The sequence below is a fragment of the Periophthalmus magnuspinnatus genome, chromosome 5 (genome assembly GCF_009829125.3).
Source record: "Periophthalmus magnuspinnatus isolate fPerMag1 chromosome 5, fPerMag1.2.pri, whole genome shotgun sequence".
Taxonomy (NCBI): Eukaryota; Metazoa; Chordata; class Actinopteri; order Gobiiformes; family Gobiidae; genus Periophthalmus; species Periophthalmus magnuspinnatus.
This window is the reverse complement of record NC_047130.1, coordinates 20,724,427-20,742,827: the sequence shown is the minus strand read 5'-3', so window position 1 is coordinate 20,742,827 and position 18,401 is coordinate 20,724,427. Positions and strand designations below refer to the sequence as shown.

General features: G+C 40.4%; 1 protein-coding gene and 1 non-coding gene across 3 annotated transcripts; one reads left to right on the top strand and one right to left on the bottom strand.

The window, feature by feature from the left end:
* Positions 1 to 6,580: 6,580 nt before the first annotated feature.
* Positions 6,581 to 18,162, bottom strand: ccdc174 (coiled-coil domain containing 174). 2 transcript variants are annotated; one of them, XM_055221984.1, is made up of 11 exons: positions 18,068 to 18,162; positions 17,734 to 17,847; positions 17,536 to 17,636; positions 16,657 to 16,715; positions 16,386 to 16,575; positions 9,862 to 9,954; positions 9,455 to 9,594; positions 8,923 to 9,017; positions 8,238 to 8,385; positions 7,796 to 7,933; positions 6,581 to 7,305 (listed from the first exon to the last, which is right to left on the bottom strand). In XM_055221984.1, exons 1-11 carry the CDS (start codon positions 18,104 to 18,106, stop codon positions 6,662 to 6,664), a joined length of 1,761 nt encoding a protein of 586 aa, XP_055077959.1. In that variant the 5' UTR covers positions 18,107 to 18,162; the 3' UTR covers positions 6,581 to 6,661. The 2 variants fall into 2 exon arrangements, with proteins under 2 accessions (XP_055077959.1, XP_033823104.1); XM_033967213.2 differs by having other exon boundaries at positions 7,796 to 7,930.
* LOC117371715 (U2 spliceosomal RNA) lies at positions 14,733 to 14,924 on the top strand. The gene has a single exon (XR_004541467.1). It is a non-coding gene; the product is annotated as a U2 spliceosomal RNA (small nuclear RNA).
* Positions 18,163 to 18,401: the final 239 nt, after the last annotated feature.

The following is an 18,401-nucleotide window of genomic DNA, read 5'->3' as shown; positions in this document are numbered from 1 at the left end:
TTTTGAAGAAGAGAGGAGACAATGGGGTTTTAACGACAACCTGCTGTAAATGTGACAAAACAGAAACAATAACATGAGGACTTTAGTTTAGACCTCTGCTAAGGCATTGGTCTTGTCTTGCAGTGATGGACTTGTAGTGTCGAGATTTGCATGCTAAAGGTCTTATATTACTCAAAATTAACTATCGTGAGTATTAAACCATGTTATAATGTTGTTAGCTCATCAAAAACATACCTGGAGTTCTATTTTGTTTCATCCACACATGTTTGAGTAATGCATTATTAGTCTTTCTACATCACCTAAGCCCTAAATGCTCTGTTCCAACTTATGATATCAAGCAATAGTTTACACGTTAGTATCTACGGATGAGCACTTCCTGTATTACCACATGACATCACAAGGTGGAACAGAGTGTGGATCTCAGCCTAAATATACAGGGTTTGTGTGTTAAACGTGTGAATGAAGCAAAACACAAACAAACATACCTGATGTTTGCGATGAGGAAACATTGTAACATAGATCAGAAAATAGCCTCCTATGGGCCCTTTAATATTGCTTTTGTGCTTGTCTGAAATGTTGCTTTGCCTGAAATGTTCCACGGTATGGAATTAAACTAACTAGTCTTGCATTTATATAAGTATATGTTTAGGTTTTTTTTATAGGTATTGAATGAAGGTAGGTGTTGAATGCCGTACAGTGGAACATAATAGGGCATAGCAGTAATATCGCCATGGAGACAAGCAGGTGGCAGACCCTCCCCAGGGACATCACTAGATCTGCAGCTATACTGAGACACTGACCCCTTTAATTTGTACCTACATTTTTCTCAAAAGTCTGATGTAGTGCACCTCTTTACACAGGGGGGTACGGGGTCCCCCATTAGGAAATTCTGCACAAAACAGTAATTTCATGTAATCTGACAGATTTTAGATGAATAAATACATGTAGCAGCCTAACTGAGAATTATCTCCCAGGACCTATTTTATTTTTAGTACAAATATAGGATACTCTGTAGACTGTGGACAGACTCTTGAAAAAACTAAAGTCTCAAACATCTGTGAGGACACCTGGCCTCATGTTTTATGTTGCGTTTAATCCAACTGAATTACAGTGAGAAACTTTGCAGCGGTACTTTGTGCTATTGAATCCACACAGCTTTTCTTAATCGATCCTACATCAAACTACGTGAATATGAGGCAGATTTTCAAAAAATAAAAAGTGACTAAAAGCCTGGGCTTTGTAGAACATCTTCAAGTGATGAATGCACAATGCCTGGAGCGCATTTGGAACAGGTTTATGGAACCAGCTCAAATCCAACACCACCCAGTTTTAATAAAAATCAAGGCTTCTACAAATCAAAAGCATCAGAAGTGTCTCTATGTGTCAACAGTCATTGGAGGCCAAGAGAATCACCTGTTATTTAGGCTGATCATTAAGGGATTATCCACACCTCAAAGTCCTCACCAAGGTCTGCAACTAGCAAAGTGTTATTTTTGTTTACACTACTATTGGACTTTCCTTGGCGCTGTCTCTACTGTTGTCTTGACAACGGGAACACGCCCCATGATTGATCTGATAATAGTGTTTACTGTAGCAACAATGGCTAAAACAGCAAAATATTTCAATTTTATTATGCGGTGACTTTCATTTGATTAAAACTTTCTTTAAGCTGAAAAGTGGCTCCAAAGCTTCAGGAGATGTAGATTTTAATATTAGGAAATACTTTTTGAAACAGATTTAAAAAAAAAGTGAATTAATAAAAAAAATTAATTAAATAAATACAGATACAAATAAAATAAATGCCTGTATTTTATTTGTCATATTTCAGTCTGGACCTCTATCTCTGTACATTTTGGTCTTGTTTCTAAATCAGTGAACAGAATCCCTCCTCTCTCCTCCTTTGGACCACAGCAGGTGTTAATGGATGTAATGGGACCAATGATCTCTGCACCACCGCCTGTCTCTGCCTCTGCTCGACGGCGCCTCCCGCAGCTCTGGGCTGGACCTCCTCATGTGAAACAGACTGGGGCCAATGAACTATGACAGGAGCCCTCAGCAGCAGATGGACAAACCACAGACAAATATATCCAGCAACCAGCCCTGGGTTCGTTGTAAACAGCCTGGACCGATATGATTCCAAGTTGGTAAATGGTCACGTTTTATACAGCACTCGAAGCACTTTCCATCAAGGAACCACTCACCCATTCACACACACCTTCATACAACAGTGTACACAGACACTGGGGGAAGATGGATTATGTTTCTTGCCTGAAGACTCAACAGTGTAACAGTATGTATATATATATATATATATATATATATATATATATATATCTGTGGGAGTTAGAATAGCACCGCCAACCTGTGGGTCAGTGGATCAGATTGCTCAACCAATGATGTTTTATGTTGAGAACGGGATTCAAACCAAACTGAGCTATGTTCCTAAAACAAAACAAAAAAACATAAAAATTAATGAAAGCAAGTTGTATGGATTGTGTAGTAATAGTTCAATGATTCATTCACTGCCCTAAATATTGTTGCTGGCTATAGCAAAGTAAAACGAGCATTCTTACACTGAACAGGGTCTCCTCTTCACAGATGTGACTTGTAACTTGGCCCGGTGGCATCATTCACTTGACTCAATAAATGTGGGAAAATGTTTGTCAAGAATATATTAAAGAATGCTTAAGTCCAATCCAGCTCTTAGGGTCAATATAAGACCGCTGTGTGCTGTCGGCATCCTAACAGAAAGCACTTGTATTGTCTGTGAAACAGGACGTAAGTTTGGTGTACTGTTAGCATGCTAGTTGTTACTGTGGCTGCTCAGTTTGGCCTGGCCTTCTGAAGCAGCAAAATGCTCTAATGTCATCATTATTGGGAATAATTAGTATTTTTTATGCCAAGGAAGTGAGGAATACTTTTGGACCACCACATTTTTAAAACAGGAAAAATCAGATACAGTGTCTTAATAATAATAATAATAATAATAATAACAACAGAATACCCAGTCTGTTACATACACATTGTTATCTAGACCCTGCAGTTGATGTGACGTTGATTTGTGAGTGAGAGACTGAGCCCAAATGCGCTGCAGTTTAAAGACAGAGCCGCTCCTGTCACTGTCTGTGGACGTATTGATCCAGGAACTGTTTAAAACTGCACAGAATTTCAATGTGCCTCAATAAGATTAATGTGGATTTAAAACAAGCTCGGACTATCTTCTCTGGTTTAAGTCAAATACATCTATGAAAAAATAAGGACAAGTCATCCACTCAGGAATAAGGATCATTTTTTTATAGTTAGGTGATGTAAAAAGCACTATTGCATTGTAGCTAGGGCTGTACATTAATGATCTTAGGGTATTTTTAATCAAGAGGTCTCCAGCTCAGCCTCTGTCAGTAAAAGTATGTGGATGAGTGGAGCTGAGTACAAACTTCGGAGGAAAAAATGTGACTAGCATCATTTGGGTTGCCAGTCTCAATGCTGAAATCCAGTTGGTTTAAACCTAAACGGACTCTCTCAGATTTAAACTGGAGCACCTGCAGCCAAACATTTTTCAGCGCTGGTGTAGCCTCTGCGAATTCTGAAGGTTCTGAGCTTTCATGACGCATGGCCTGTCCATTTACTGAGAATGAGAAAAACTTGTATGTGTCTTCTATCTGCAGGTTTAAACACTGCTAAGGTTCAGTTGTGATTGTTGTACCTTTTGAAAACTGAAAGAGCACAGGCTGCATATAGTTAATTTAACTGGTACTGGTAACATATGTCATGCTTATTTTCAGAAAATTAACACTGAAATCCAGGCTTTAAACACTATGCATTCGACTGAAAATTCTGTAAAGCTTTTTGACATATTGTGCTGTACAAGTAAACCTGCCTTGCCTTTTACTTGTTTTTAATGAGGCAAAATAAAATCAGCAAAAATACCACGATTAATGTTTGTCAGATTATATCATGGTGCAAAGAGGTTAAACTGTTGTACTTATTGACCGATTTGTGTGGCAGCCAATCACTTTACTCTGATCTAATGCTGGTTTTGTTGTCAGGGGTGATGATTCTCCTGACAGCATTTATGTGTCTATAAAACTTAGAGATTAGCCTGAGCCCACCTCCATCTGTGCTCCAGTCAGTAGTCTGTACCAAAAATGTACGATCTGATAGCATTTTATAACAACAACACCTTAATTAGCCATAATAAAGCATGACATTAACGAAGACGTAACTCATTATGAACAAATAGGTTATTAACAATGATTCAGGTTTAGTCAGTGGTGGAACGTAAAAAAGTAAAAGTAAAGTACTGTACTTAAGTATAGATTTTAGTTATATGTACTTCACTTAAGAAGATTTTAAAGTGGATATTTTTTACTTTACTTCACTACATTTGAGAGCAGTATCTGTACTTTCTACTCAACTACATTTTTGAACAGGACTAAAAAATGTTTAAAGTATTTTTTTTATTATTGTTTGAGGTCGGCTGAAAAGGCTGAGAGTTTATTTTTCACACGTTTGTAATTTGAGCAAACAAAAATATACAAAAAAAAACAGCTGGGAAAAAAAACCCTATCAATTCAGTTGTTTCTGTTGAACAAAATTCAGCACAAATCTCTATCAAAATCACTACATTTGAAGCTTTATAAGACTTCAAAATCTGTGCAAATTACTTTTTACTTTTTTTCATTTTTAAAAGGGTACTTCAATATTTTTTTAATATTAGTATTTTTATTTATTTTTTTATTTTTACAAAATTGAGTACTTCTTCCACCACTGGATTTAGTAACTACTACTTAATTAATGCCAAAACTCCAAACAGTAGTTACCCGAATCATTAGCATAGAGATTGTTATCTGTGTAATCCCTCAGTCGTCCAGGTCTGATCCATAGCATATATTTTTCTTTTGCTATGATTAGAAATTGTTCATACTTTATTAAGGCAAATTAAAGTGCACTTACCATTTTCCTTCTGTGTATTACTTTCACTATTAACAGAGACTACACCACAAACTGAGACTAAAATGAAACTTTAAACAATGTCTCTAGGATGCCTTTTAAATTCACAAACAGGAACAGTAAAATAAATGAGCGGATTTACAACTTCAATTTAGAGTAATTAGGAAAGCCGTTAGCACACAGCCAGCGATGCAGTTAAACAATGAACTTTTACTCAATAAAACGGTATTTAAAATTTCACGGTGAACTCTGGTTTTCATGTCAGAAAAGCAGAAAAAGAACAGTTATTTTTGCTTCTCCTCAAAAGCCCTTTTAACATTGGCACTAGTTGGTATTAAACTACTCCAGCATTTCTTGAGTGGATGTCTTTTAAAGGTGCATTGTGTAGCATTTCTGTTGACAGTCCATAGCCTGCTCGTATCCAAGGAGATGTTATTGCTTAGCCTGGAATGTCCCACAGTATGACATTAAATTTATCAATCTTACTTTTATTCCATTACAGGTGAAAACATGCATTCTTACTGTAAATGGACTCGCCTCTCCACAGATCTGACTGCTCAGTAACTTGGCATGGTGGTGTCACCTGCTTGTTTCCATGGAGATGGATTTAATGCCATATTGCGGAACATTCCAGACAAAGCAATAACATTTCCACGGAGACAAGCAGAAAAGTTACATAGCGCTCCTTTAGAACTCGCATATTTCCACAATAGAGTTAGGAAAGATTTTTAATTATAATTATACTCAGTTTCTGCTTGAGACCACATTTACAGTTTCATTACAGCCTCCCTAAAAGAGCTCCATCCACTCTGCACTCATGGTCATTTATTCCTATTAAACCCACAAATCATTTTTCAGACTCGCTCCTGGGTGAAGGGGTGAGGCAGTCAATGGACACACCCCTCTGCCCCCCCAAAAAAGACTAATTAAAAACATTACAATGGTCCGCAAATTAAACTGAGTATCGTGTGGATTTAAGACAGCTATCACACAGTTACACTGGACTGCACTGCAGACCTTTTATGTAAAATAGACTTTTTATAGTTTTTAACCATGTTATAGTTGTTTCCCTTTCTCATTGATGACTCAAACATGCACGAATTTAGTGTGATTCGTGCATGTTTGGGTCATCTTTATACTCCTGTTTTAAGACGTCATTGCTGGTACATGACCACTGCTCTTGATGCAAATGTACTTCTCTACTGTGAGCTATCGCTTTGAACATTGTTTTTGATGTAGTGTTTTATCCATACATTTACATTCATGTAAAATTACAGACATTACATCCAGACAGTTACTCTTGCCTGAGTAGTAGTAGTACATTTTGATTCTTATGTGAGTAATTTCTTGGACCAGTACTTTGTACTTCTATTTGAGTAACATTATTTTAAAGTAATAGTACCCTCAAGTGAATAAATACCCTAGTGCTCTGCAAATATACTTTGAATGATAGCACCATCTAGTGGATGACACTTCTATTTTACTCAAATTAATTTGTTTTCATTTTTTATTTTTTAAGGGAGGAACTGATGAGTAGATGCACACAACCAGATATGCCACTCAGTTTAAATGGTTAGTTATAATGCTAAATGAATATATAAGGTAACAACTACAACATGTTGTCATTTTTAGGATTTATTGAATGAATGCACGATTCAGTTTGTTATTAAACCCATTCAACTAACCAAATAAACTAACACTATTTTAACTTTCAAGTCGTATTTCTATAGAAGGACAGTATATCATCCAAACTCTGTGAAGACTCTTGGTTTTGTGGATTCCCAGTTTTCGCCTGTTCTTGCTCACCGGGTGGAGGAGGCTGAGGAGGCGGAGGTTGTTGCTGCTGATAATTCGGAGCATAAATTGGCCCTTGTGGTGGAGGTGGGTATGGCATATTTGGATGTAGAAAAGGAGGAGGAGGGAACGGAGGAGGGAAAGGAGGACAAAATGGAGCCCGTGGATACTGATAGTTCATGGGAGAAGGGTCGACTGGAGCTGACACCCCAGGAGGAAGTGGCTCGGATGTGGGGTAACTTTGAGGAGGACCTGGGGTGAATCTTGGAGGGGCAAAGCTTGGTGGTGGTACAGAAACATTTGGAGGTTGTTTGGGGAAATCTTGTACTTTTGGCATATTTGATGGCGGAGATGAAGGAGGAGAAGCCTCTGGTTTGGTTTCAGGTTGAGCTTCTGTATCTTTTGTTGATTTGAAAAGCTTTTTAGACCAGGGTTTGTCATATTTTTGGGATTTTCCTGGTCTGTGCTTGTTGGTGTCTTCGTTGAAATAAGCAGACGGAGGAGCAAACTCTGAATCTCGCTCTTTACGGCGACGGTCTTTCCATTCGTCAAACATAAATTCTGCAACAAGAAAAAAAAACACAGAACAATATTATACAATATTGAATATTGACTTTATGATAATCCAACTTTACATGATCATTTGGTGAATAAAAAAAAAAATTACATTGCATTCGGCAAAATATTTTTGTTTGTGGGCATTTATGACTGAATCTCTTTGTCTTTTTTAGCATAAACTGCAAAATGTATAATTTGTCTTTTAAGTTAAGTTTCTATAAATGTCGCTTCTATTACATAAAAAAATTGTTGCACATATTTTGATACATTTTCAATCAATAATCAAAATGTGTGTGTGTGTGTATATATATATATATATATATATATGTATGTGTGTATGTATGTACATATATATGGGGGTATATATTATGTAAATATTATGTATATATAATTTTTCATCTTTCTGACACCCATGAATATGTTTTGTGATTATACTGCAATTCAAATTAGCCAAACATAATGTAATAGTATACAATATATATAATGCGTTTACCTTTGCCCCTGTCCCACTCTCGCACATAGGGCACACCAGGTTTGGTGTCTCTTCGTTCCTGGATCTCCACCTCCACCTTCTTCACGATGCTCACCTCCGGAACGTCCTCCTCCAATGCCTCAGCCTCCTCTTCTTCTGCTAGAGAAAGAAACACGGGGTTGGTACTAGCAAGTACAAATTATTGGCATTGAAAAGAGATTTTAGAATGACATCATACTCCCAGCTGGGGCGAAAGAGACAGTTTTCCCTATTGACTACATTTTACTTTTCTATGAAACATCCAGTTACCTGATTTCTCTTGGTAACTAGACCCAAGAACAACAAAAAAGGTTTAAACTATTTTATTTTTAGCTGCCCCATCTGTATTTAATATTACTGGCTTCTAGAATGTTGTGATCTCAGAAACCAAGCAATACACCTCTATAACAGCTTATCTACTTACGTTCTTTCGCCTCCTCAGCCTCCTCTTCTTCTTCCGTGCCGTCAAGTTTGGCCTTCTTCTTCCTCTGTCGGACTTTGGCGAGTCGGGCCTGGAGAACTGCCTGCCTCCTCTCCTTCAGGCGCTCACGTTTGTTACGCTGATCCGTCGTCTGGAAACAAAAATATATCACGTAAACCAGTGGGAAATATACAAACAACAAAAGTATCAGGGCTGTAGTTGACTAAAGACATGTCCTGCCGATCAATTACTCGACTAAAAAGAGACTGTGGCAAAAGAATAAACAACTATTTATGATACATTGTTTCCTAGTACTTTTTCTGCATAAAGACAGATTAAATTTGTGAATCGTGAGTTCTGCTTTTTTACATATGAATACCAAACCATAACAAATCTTCAGCTAACTCACTCTCTAACTTCTCCTTTCTGCTGTTGTCCCATATAAATCTTTTATAATCCAACCAGATCAAAACGGCTGCTTTTTGACAGTTGTAGGCATGCAGTATGTGTGTGGTTTTGATTAGCCTTTTTGGGGAGGTGAATGAACAGGGGCGTAGACAGGGGAAGACAAAGGGGTCCTAGGCCCCAGGGTTTTGTCAGAAAATATATATACGGTTTCTCTCCTTCCCTTCCTTCCTTCCTCCCTCCCTCTCTCTCTCCCTCTCTGCTCTTATCCTCTCTCACTCACTTGGTCTCGGAGCATGTCCAAAGTATCCCTTTGTTTGCGTCGCTCCTCTTCATCGTGAGAAAAGGCGAAATACCCCACTCCCAACTCTCTCGCCTCTGCAACAAAACACAGGAAAAGATTAGTTTTACACGGAGAGATTTTAACTTGGAACAAAAAATAATGTTTGTGTGCTTCTTACTCCTCTTCCACTATTAACATCATCTTTCACCATGTCCACAAATCTCTTCCTTCTACTCATAAGCCTTGTTTCTATGGATTTATACACAATATCCCTCCTCTGTAGCATATTCTCTACAGAAGATCTCCCTGGTCAGCACCTTCTCCTCAGCGTCTCAGGCCAAATTCAAACAGAGTAAGTTTTTGGTACTGGAAAAGCATGTATTGAAGAAGTGTGTATTCTTGGCTGGCCAGGCATCTATTCAAACCAAACCATTTCAATATATCCAAATAGCCAGACTATAATAGCATGATCAACTCAACTTGAAAGCCTCTTGATCTCAGCATGTTGTATGACTACAGTAACATTTGAAACCTTGTGCTCTGATGTCCTCGTAGTGGACTGGTCCCACTGGCTTCTTCATCGCCTCCTCTTCCTCTCTCTCCCACTCCTTTCTCTGCAGCTCTCGGCGCATGTCCTCAGAAAGAAGTGTTTTCTGCTCATCTGGCACTTTTCTAGTACAAAAAGGGTCAAAGCTTATAAAACTATACACCAAATGTATCATCTATGTTAACATATGAGTAAATACTAATGAATTATTACTTATTTAATCATAATCATAGTCTATATATCTAACCTTAGCAGCTCTTAGAATGCAACACAAAAGTATATTGTTGCATCAACATATTGTTTAGACTATGGAGAAGACTACAAATATATGTACTGATTGGAAACACATAATTTCTCTTTAATTATTCTTATTCCTTATATTAGTTAAATACCCTGTATTCAAATCCAAATCCATTCTCTTGAAACTTGGCAGGTCTTTTTTCATGCATCTTCGGGATCGTCCCAAAGAATCAACATAGTCCACCCTGAAAACACATAACAAAAAGGAATGTTCAAAGATTAATTTGTCTAACTCTGATGGCTTTATGACTTTAAAGACTAGTGAAGTTATGTTGATTTGTACATACACGTACACGTACACGTACACGTATACACATACACATACACATACACGTACACGTACACGTATACACATACACATACACATACACATATACATATACATACATATAATAAAAATGCTAAATGATGAAGTTAACTCAAACATATAATATCATGTCTTCACGTTGTTAAACTCAATGTGCAGCCGGCTCGGTTCTGTGTAAAAAGCCGGAGAAAAGACCGCTAGCTAATGACAACATGTCGTTTTCTGAATAACGTGTCAACAATTTTGTAGCCACACTGGCTTTATCTACGCAAGTTTATGGTATAAACGTATTAAAAAGATAGATAAGATAGATAAGATAGATAGATACTTTATTAATCCCCAGCCAGGGAAATTCACCTGTCCAGCAGCAAAACAGAGACACAAAACAAATTGCACACAGGTATAAAATCACAAAGGATACAAAGATAAGAATACAAAGATAAGATAATAAACTGCACCCAACAAGAGCTGTTATAGAGTCTTATAGCAGCAGGAATGGCTGATCTACTGAACCTCTCAGTTCTACAGTGCAGCGAGAGAAGCCTGGTACTGTGGCTGCTTCTCTGAGCTGACACAGTCTCGTGCAGTGGGTGTCTGCTGTTGTTGAGGATGGTCTGCATCAGACTCCTCATCCTCTTCTACACCAGCTCCCCAACAGAGTCCACCCTCCCACCCATCACTGACACACACTTCCTGATTAGCTTATCAAGCCTGTTACGGTCCCGCACAGTAATGCGGTTTCCCCAGCATACCACTCCAAAAAACACAGCACTGGCTACAACAGAATGGTAAAAAGTATACAGAGACTCATTACATACATCAAAGGATTTAAGCTTCCTAAGAAAGAAGAGTCTGCTTTGTCCTGTTTTGTAAGCTGCAGTTGTGTGCGCTGACCAGTTCAGTTTGTTGTCAAGATGATCTATCTCTATCTAAGGCTCCAGCAAAGGGGAGGGGGGCATCCCGTCCCCACGCGTTGAGCCGACCAAGTGAACCATTTTTTTTCCAACGCTGGCGGTCTAGGGCCAGCTGCTCTGCGTCCTCTATGGTGACTCCAAGTTGTTGGAGGTCGCCCGCAATGACGTCAAGCCATCGGGTGCGGGGCTTGCCTCGTGGTCGTTTCCAGCCTGCTGCCTTTGGGTCAAACTGGAGGATGGCTCTCGTGGGATGGTCAGCAGGAAGGCGGAGAACATGGCCAAATCAGTGGGTGCGGCGTTGCGCAGCCAGGCAGGATGCTCTGGGCTGGAGCGTGCGAGCTCTGAGCCCCTGGTTGGAAACTTGCTGGGGCCACCTGATATTTTCGATGGTGCGGAGAGCTCTGCTATCAAAGCCATCTACTTTGGCAGCCAGAGTCTTGTTCAGGGGCCATGTCTCCGAACCATACAGCAGGATGGAAAGTACGGCAGAATTATATATCCGGAGCTTTGTCGTGCGTGAGATGGTGGAGTGTCGCCAGAGTGGTTTCCAGAGGGACTGCAGGGCTGATGCTGCCAGGGCTCTTCTGCGGTTAATCTCTGGATTTAGGTCCCCGTTGTCCGTCACTATGGACCCCAGGTACACAAAGCGCTTCACAGGCTCTACAATGTCATTGCCGAGCTGCAGGGGGGGTGGATCTGGCCCATCACCGACATGTATAAATTTGGTCTTAGCCCAGCTCACTTGGAGGCCAAGCTTCCCTGCCTCTTCACTGTATATGCCCAGAGCATCTCTCAGCTGGCTGTAGGATGTGCTGAGCAGAATGGTGTCGTCAGCGTACTCCAGGTCGGTCAGATGGTAGTCGCCAAAGGACAGTCCGGGGACCCGCTCACAGACCTTGAGCATCAGGTGGTCAATGATGCAGTTGAAAAGGTCGGGAGCAGCCACGCAGCCCTGACGGACGCCACTGGAGATGGAAAACCAGTCAGAGTCTCTGCCGTTAATGCGGACACAGCTCTGTGCATTGCTATAAAGCAACTTGAGTAGGGCGACGATCTTGGGTGGTGCTCCAAGGGCCTGTAGGATACTCCACAGTGAAGCATGGCAGACGGTGTCGAAGGCAGCCTTCAGATCTATGAACCCGATGTAGAGGTGTCGGTCTTTACGGAATTCATAGGTCTTCTCTACCAGCAAACGAACGGCGGAGATGTGGTCGGTTGTGGAGCGATTAGGCATGAAGCCAGCCTGCTGGGGACGGCGACTGCTTCTGATGGCTGGGAGAGCACAGGTGAGCAAAATCCTGGTAAAGAGCTTGCCGGGGATGGACAGAAGGGTAATGCCTCTATGGTTGCAGCAGTCTAGCCTGTCACCCTTGCGCTTCCAGAAGGGTAGGATAACCCCTCTGGTCCAGTCACTGGGAAGTCTCTCTGTCTCCCACACCTGGTTGAATATGTGGGTGAGCCACTCGAAAACACCATCACCACCAGATTTTAGCATCTCAGCAGTTATGGAGCAGGGCCTTCCTGTTGTTGATTTTATTCAGAGCAGCTCTGACTTCTTCTGGGGTGAGAGGGTCTGTGCTGCAAGCGTTGCTGGTGGATACGGCATTTGCAGTGGCTGGGATGATGGAATCAGCCGGAATGGAGCTGTGCTGCAGGAGAAGGGTGAAGTGCTCTTTCCAGCGTTCGAGGCAAGTTGCTTCAGTTGTTAAGAGGTGGCCATCCGAATCTTTCACCAGGGCTGTCTTGATGCATGGACCATTACGGGCTTGGCGCAGCAGACTAAAGACCCGGCACATGTTGTTGTTGTTGTTGGCCGCAGACTCTAGGTGTTCTGCTTCTGCTTTCCAGAACCTCTCACGGTCCTCGGCTATAGCCACATTGCGCAGGTAGTTCAGCCGCCGATATTCCGGGAGGAGAACTCCCGGAATATCGGCGATAGATGAACTCCGAGATATTTATAAGACTGGACAACCTCAATGCTCTCACCAGCAATTACAACTGGATGATGGGGAGGGAGTTCTACGGAAGTCTACAATCATCTCCTTTGTCTTAGATGTATTTAGAACAAGACCGTTTCTCTCACTCCAGACTGTGAAGGCAGCAATAAGGTCTCTGTACTCCATTTCCTTCTCTCCTTTTACACATGCCACCACTGCTGTATCATCTGAATATTTCTGGATGTGACAGGATTCAGACTTATATGTGAAGTCAGCAGTGTATAGAGTAAAGAGAAACAGCGACAGTACTGTCCCCTGCGGGGCCCCAATGTTTGTCACCACTGTCTCAGAGATATTGCCACCCACCCTTACGTACTGTGGACGTTCTGTGAGGTAGTTGTGAATCCAAGTGATTAAAATGGGATCCACTCCAATCACCTCCAGCTTTCCTCTCAGAATTTGAGGTTTGACTGTATTGAAGGCACTGGTGAAGTCAAAGAACATGAGTCTAACATACCCCCAGTCCCATCCAGGAACGAGAGAGTTTTGTGTAACATGTATAAGACCGCATCATCCACCCCCATTTCCTCCTGATAGGCAAACTGTAATGGGTCCACAGCTTGCAGCACCTGTGGTTTGAGAATCTGAAGTAAAAGCCTCTCAAAAGTCTTCATAATGACAGACGTCAAGGCCACTGGTCTGTAGTCCTTTACCCCTGTCGGCCTCCCTACTTTAGGGACCGGAACAATGCACGACGTTTTCCACCAGACTGGGACTCGTCCAGTACGAAGACTCTGGTTGAAAATAGTTTTAAGAGGCAGGGCCAACTCGGACGCACACTCCTTGAGGAGCCTAGGTGCTACCCCATCAGGACCAGCAGACTTCCGGGGATGCAGCCTGCGTAGCTCAGCACGCACTTCATCAACAGAGAAGCCACGAGCAGCAGAGGTGTAACAGCCACCGTGTGGAGCAGAGCAGGGCACAGCAGCAGAGGTGGAGCAGAGCTGGGCACAGCAGCAGAGGTGGAACAGCCGTCGGGTGGAGCAGGGCAGGGCACAGCAGCAGAGGTGGAGCAGCCGCCGGGTGGAGCAGAGCAGGGCACAGCAGCAGAGGTGGAGCAGCCGCCGGGTGGAGCAGAGCAGGGCACAGCAGCAGAGGTGGAGCAGCCGCCGGGTGCACATCATAATATCCCATCACATTTTTAAGCGTCACTTTTTTTTTATTACGCTTAAAAAATTTAATTTGCCAGTGTACAAATCAACATTTGCGCGTTCAAACCTTTTGGAACAATTGTACCTTCATAACTACTCGCTTCAATACGTTCGACAGTACAACTGAAAGGCTAGACAGTGTTGCCTTGGGAACATTAGGGGGCGCGTACCACTCATTCTTGACCGGCACGTGAAGCACTTGAGCCAAATGAAACGACACAAAAGAAAAATCATGTACATCAGAAGCAACATTAACATCGTGCGCATATACACATCTGACAAATCCACAAAGATCTGTACGTTTAATCAACTAATTTATTTTTTACGGTTTATTTAATGTTATTGGAGAATGGCATACCACGTGACCGAGAAACGCTACGATTCCACATCACTTCGCCTTAAAAAATCTTAAATATCTCGTTTTCTAGCTAACTGTTTGAGTATCAAATGAGCGCATCTGAATAATTGGATTTACGTCTTCACCCTAAGTCTATTAGAGCCCGCAATATCAATACTTTAATTTCGTTGTTCTTTGCACCGTGAGTGAGGTTAGTATGGCGAAGACATATATAAGGCAGTTTCAGAGCGCTGAACCAGGGTTGTGCGGCCTTTGGGCAAAGATCAATCATAACGTCTCTACTTATCAGTCTCATATCTAAAATATCTCCTAACCGGGGACCATATATGAAATTGATTTTAAGGACAGAGAGATGGAATTGGAGATTGCTCTGTCCACTCCACGCATCGATCTGGTATTGCAGTTACTCCAGGAACGATGCATCCCATACTTGTGCAAACTATGAGCGTTTAGATTAGTACAACGACGACGCATGCTCGAAGGAAATTAACATATTAATAATTCTGTATATATAATTATCTCCTTATACCATCTCATAATGCGAATAACGACCGCGAGCGATAATTAACAATAGGAAAGTATTAAAGCGATAATCGATATAGACGAAAGAAAATTAATTATGGAACTTTTAGTCGACTAAGATCCAAATTTGGATTTGTTACAAAGATCGAGAAGATTACATTAAAACTGTTAGAACGATACCAGGTAAGGCTCACTCCTTTCGCCTGATCTGTGCTGATTCATGTGTTTTGTTTCAGTATTAATCAATATAAAAATGTATACAAATTCATCCATCCATCCAAATTATCAAGCGAAAGATTCGACTCTTTTAAAAAAAAAACAAAATCCGGATCCAACTGTTCACGTTAAGAAACTTCAAAAGTCGTTCACGAACGTCACATACATTTGATATACTTGTCCTAATGTTTTGTTAAAAAAATTATGGTAAACTGAGCGAACACTGTAATACCCGCATACATACAGTAGGTGGCGATAATGTACAGCATATACAAGTTCAATAATGGACACTCGTAAATGTCCCATCAAATAAACAAAGGCTACATAAATAAACTTAACGAGACGTTCTTATATTGCGGTTATCTATCAACCAATAAATTAACTTTTACTAACTATTACATCCTTGGTTAAATCCACAAACGCTGTCGTTTTTTCACACATGTGTCCTGTGCTCAGGTCTCTGGCTCCTGTGGCTCAGAGAATAGACTTTGAAGCAGCTCTGCTTATGAACAAGTCTCTCCATGGACCAGCACCAAAAGACATCTCGTTAGAGCCACATGAACCATCTCACACTCTGAGGACTTCAGGGACTCAACTCCTGCTGGTGCCCAGAGTCAGGACTAAACATGGGAAATCAGTAATTCAGTTTTATGCAGCTAAAACCTGGAACAATCTTCCTGAAGATGTGAGACAGGCCTCTACTTTAACAATGTTTAGATCCAGGCTCAAAACAGTTCTGTTTAGCTGTGCATATGACTGAAAGATTTTATTCTGCACTTTTCTGTTTTAATGTTAATTTTATGATGATTATTTGTGATTATTTATGTTTTGATTTATGTGATTTTAATGTATTTCATATTCTGTAAAACACTTTGAATTACTTTGTGTATGAATTGTGCTATACAAATAAACTTTGCCTTGCCTGATTCATGGTCTTTGTGTCAGTGGTATAAAGTTGTTTATTATTGTGATATTTCTGTAATATTATGTCACACTTAAAATTTTGATATGGTGACAGGGCTCTAGACTATGAGTAGATTTTGAGACTTGAGTCTTATTGTATTAAATTAAAATGGTGTCAAGTAAATAACAATTACCTCTTAATGAAATACTACTGTAAAACACTGATTCATGTAAAAGTATAAACTCACCATTCCTCATCTGGATTTTCGGGAGCAGGGATCGGTAATGTGCTTTCTCTTTCTTCCTCCTCTTCTTTCCTCTCTCGCTCCCTCTCTCTTTCGCTCTCCCTCTGTCTCTCCTGTTGCGTGAGAGTTTCCTTCTTTTTGTCAATGATCTTCTGAGTAAAGTCAACCAAAAACAGCCCCTCGGTCTCCTCATCTGACATGAAATACGCATCGTGTAGTTTTACAGTGAAAATTTAAATAAAAATAATTATTCAAGACATGCATCTTGACCTACCTGGGAAATCTCCTTTGGACATTTGCTCATACAGTTTTGCCTTTTCTTCCAATTTACGCCTAGACAGAAGACACAAGACTTCTGAAAATCCATCTATTATCAGTATAGCTTATAGCTGAGATTATTTAGGGCATGAACATACAATGAGCAAAATTTGTAGATTTGCAAAATTGTACAATGACCCAGCATTCATCAAATTTGTCAAAAATATCCAATAGTTTAGCTCAAAAAGGAACGGGATGGAATACAATGTATAATCTCCAAGCCCTCATCACTTTCTTTCAATGTAATACCAGTTCACCAGGGACCAAATCTGTGCATTTCGTATAAAAAAAAGACTATGGTGGCACTCCCACTAATCTAGGGGAAAAAATACTGTCCAGAGAAGGTTGGAGGATCAAATGAATACTGACTGCAAGTGATTTTCACTTGCTATATCCCATGATTTAAAAAGTAATCAAACACCTAAGACAGAGCCTTCTTCTCTCATAAACAAAGCTGAAAAGGTGCTCCAAAAGTGAGCAGTTCCTCACAGGTCTTGCAGGGGGTGAGTGTCAGGGGCAGGGTCTGGAGGTGTCTTCTTACTTTTGCACAACACGGAGCCAGAGTTGCCAAATCTGCTTCTTTATAGCAACTTTGGATTTTTTTTTTAATTTCCACATGGTACCCTGCATAATAGGACTGCCATATTTTTATCAGCTAAAAAACATACAACGCAGTAACCATATTTGGGAAGTTTGTAATAATAACAAAATAATGCCACATACTGTAATAAGTTTTCCCAAAGCAAATAATAGTCAGAATGGCCAGCTAAACTAATTAAAACTCATGATCATGGACTTCTGTATTGTATAATTATTTCCCAAATTCGCTACTCACCTTGCAGCATTGAGGTTGTCCTGCTCCTCTGCCAACTGCTCTGCATCTTTCTGAGCTCTGGCTGAAACGCCTGCATTTTGTTTACTCCACACAGAAGGCTTCTATTAGACCACAACAGGAAAGACAATCTGTTTAGCAAGGTTAGCTTACGCTTATTATAACTATGCATCCATTATTAATATTATACTTGAGTTGTACCTTAGTAGGAACTTTCTCTTTGGATTTGCTTCCAGCTCCACCACTTACTTGAGCAAGTTTTTCTTGCTTAAACTGCTCCTGTTTTCTGTATAATTCAGCTTTTAGGTCCACCAGCTGAAGAATAAAACGTATTCATTAACAAATAAAAATATTTAACTACAGAAAAGTAAACTGGAACGGAAACTGCGCATAGGTGATACCATGTTGATATTGGCACTGTTAGCATGTTAGCATCACGCTAGCAACTCTGATATTATTCCGTTTTATAATTGTGTCATGAAACAAAACGGACAGATACTTTTAGTCACATCTAAAGCGACTCTATGGAACGTACCGATGAGGCTGTTACGGAGAAGGGTTTCTTTTTATCCATGTTTATTTTGGGTGTTAAACGTTATCCCTGGTCCATCAGGAATCCCACAGTCTTCTTCTGCAGTGCCTTCTGCAGTTAGGAAGTGTTATCGCCGCCAACCGGTCAATTGGAGTATGGCTTTCTTGTGGCAATGGGCAAAGGCTATTAGTGTGTTTTTTATTTCTTTGATTGTAATACAAACAAAAAATATATACAATCATTATATTAATAACGTATTTGACTGTTATAAATTGTATTTGCATAGGTCTCAATCTCATTCAAACATATACATTTAGTACAGAGCTGACCAAACTAC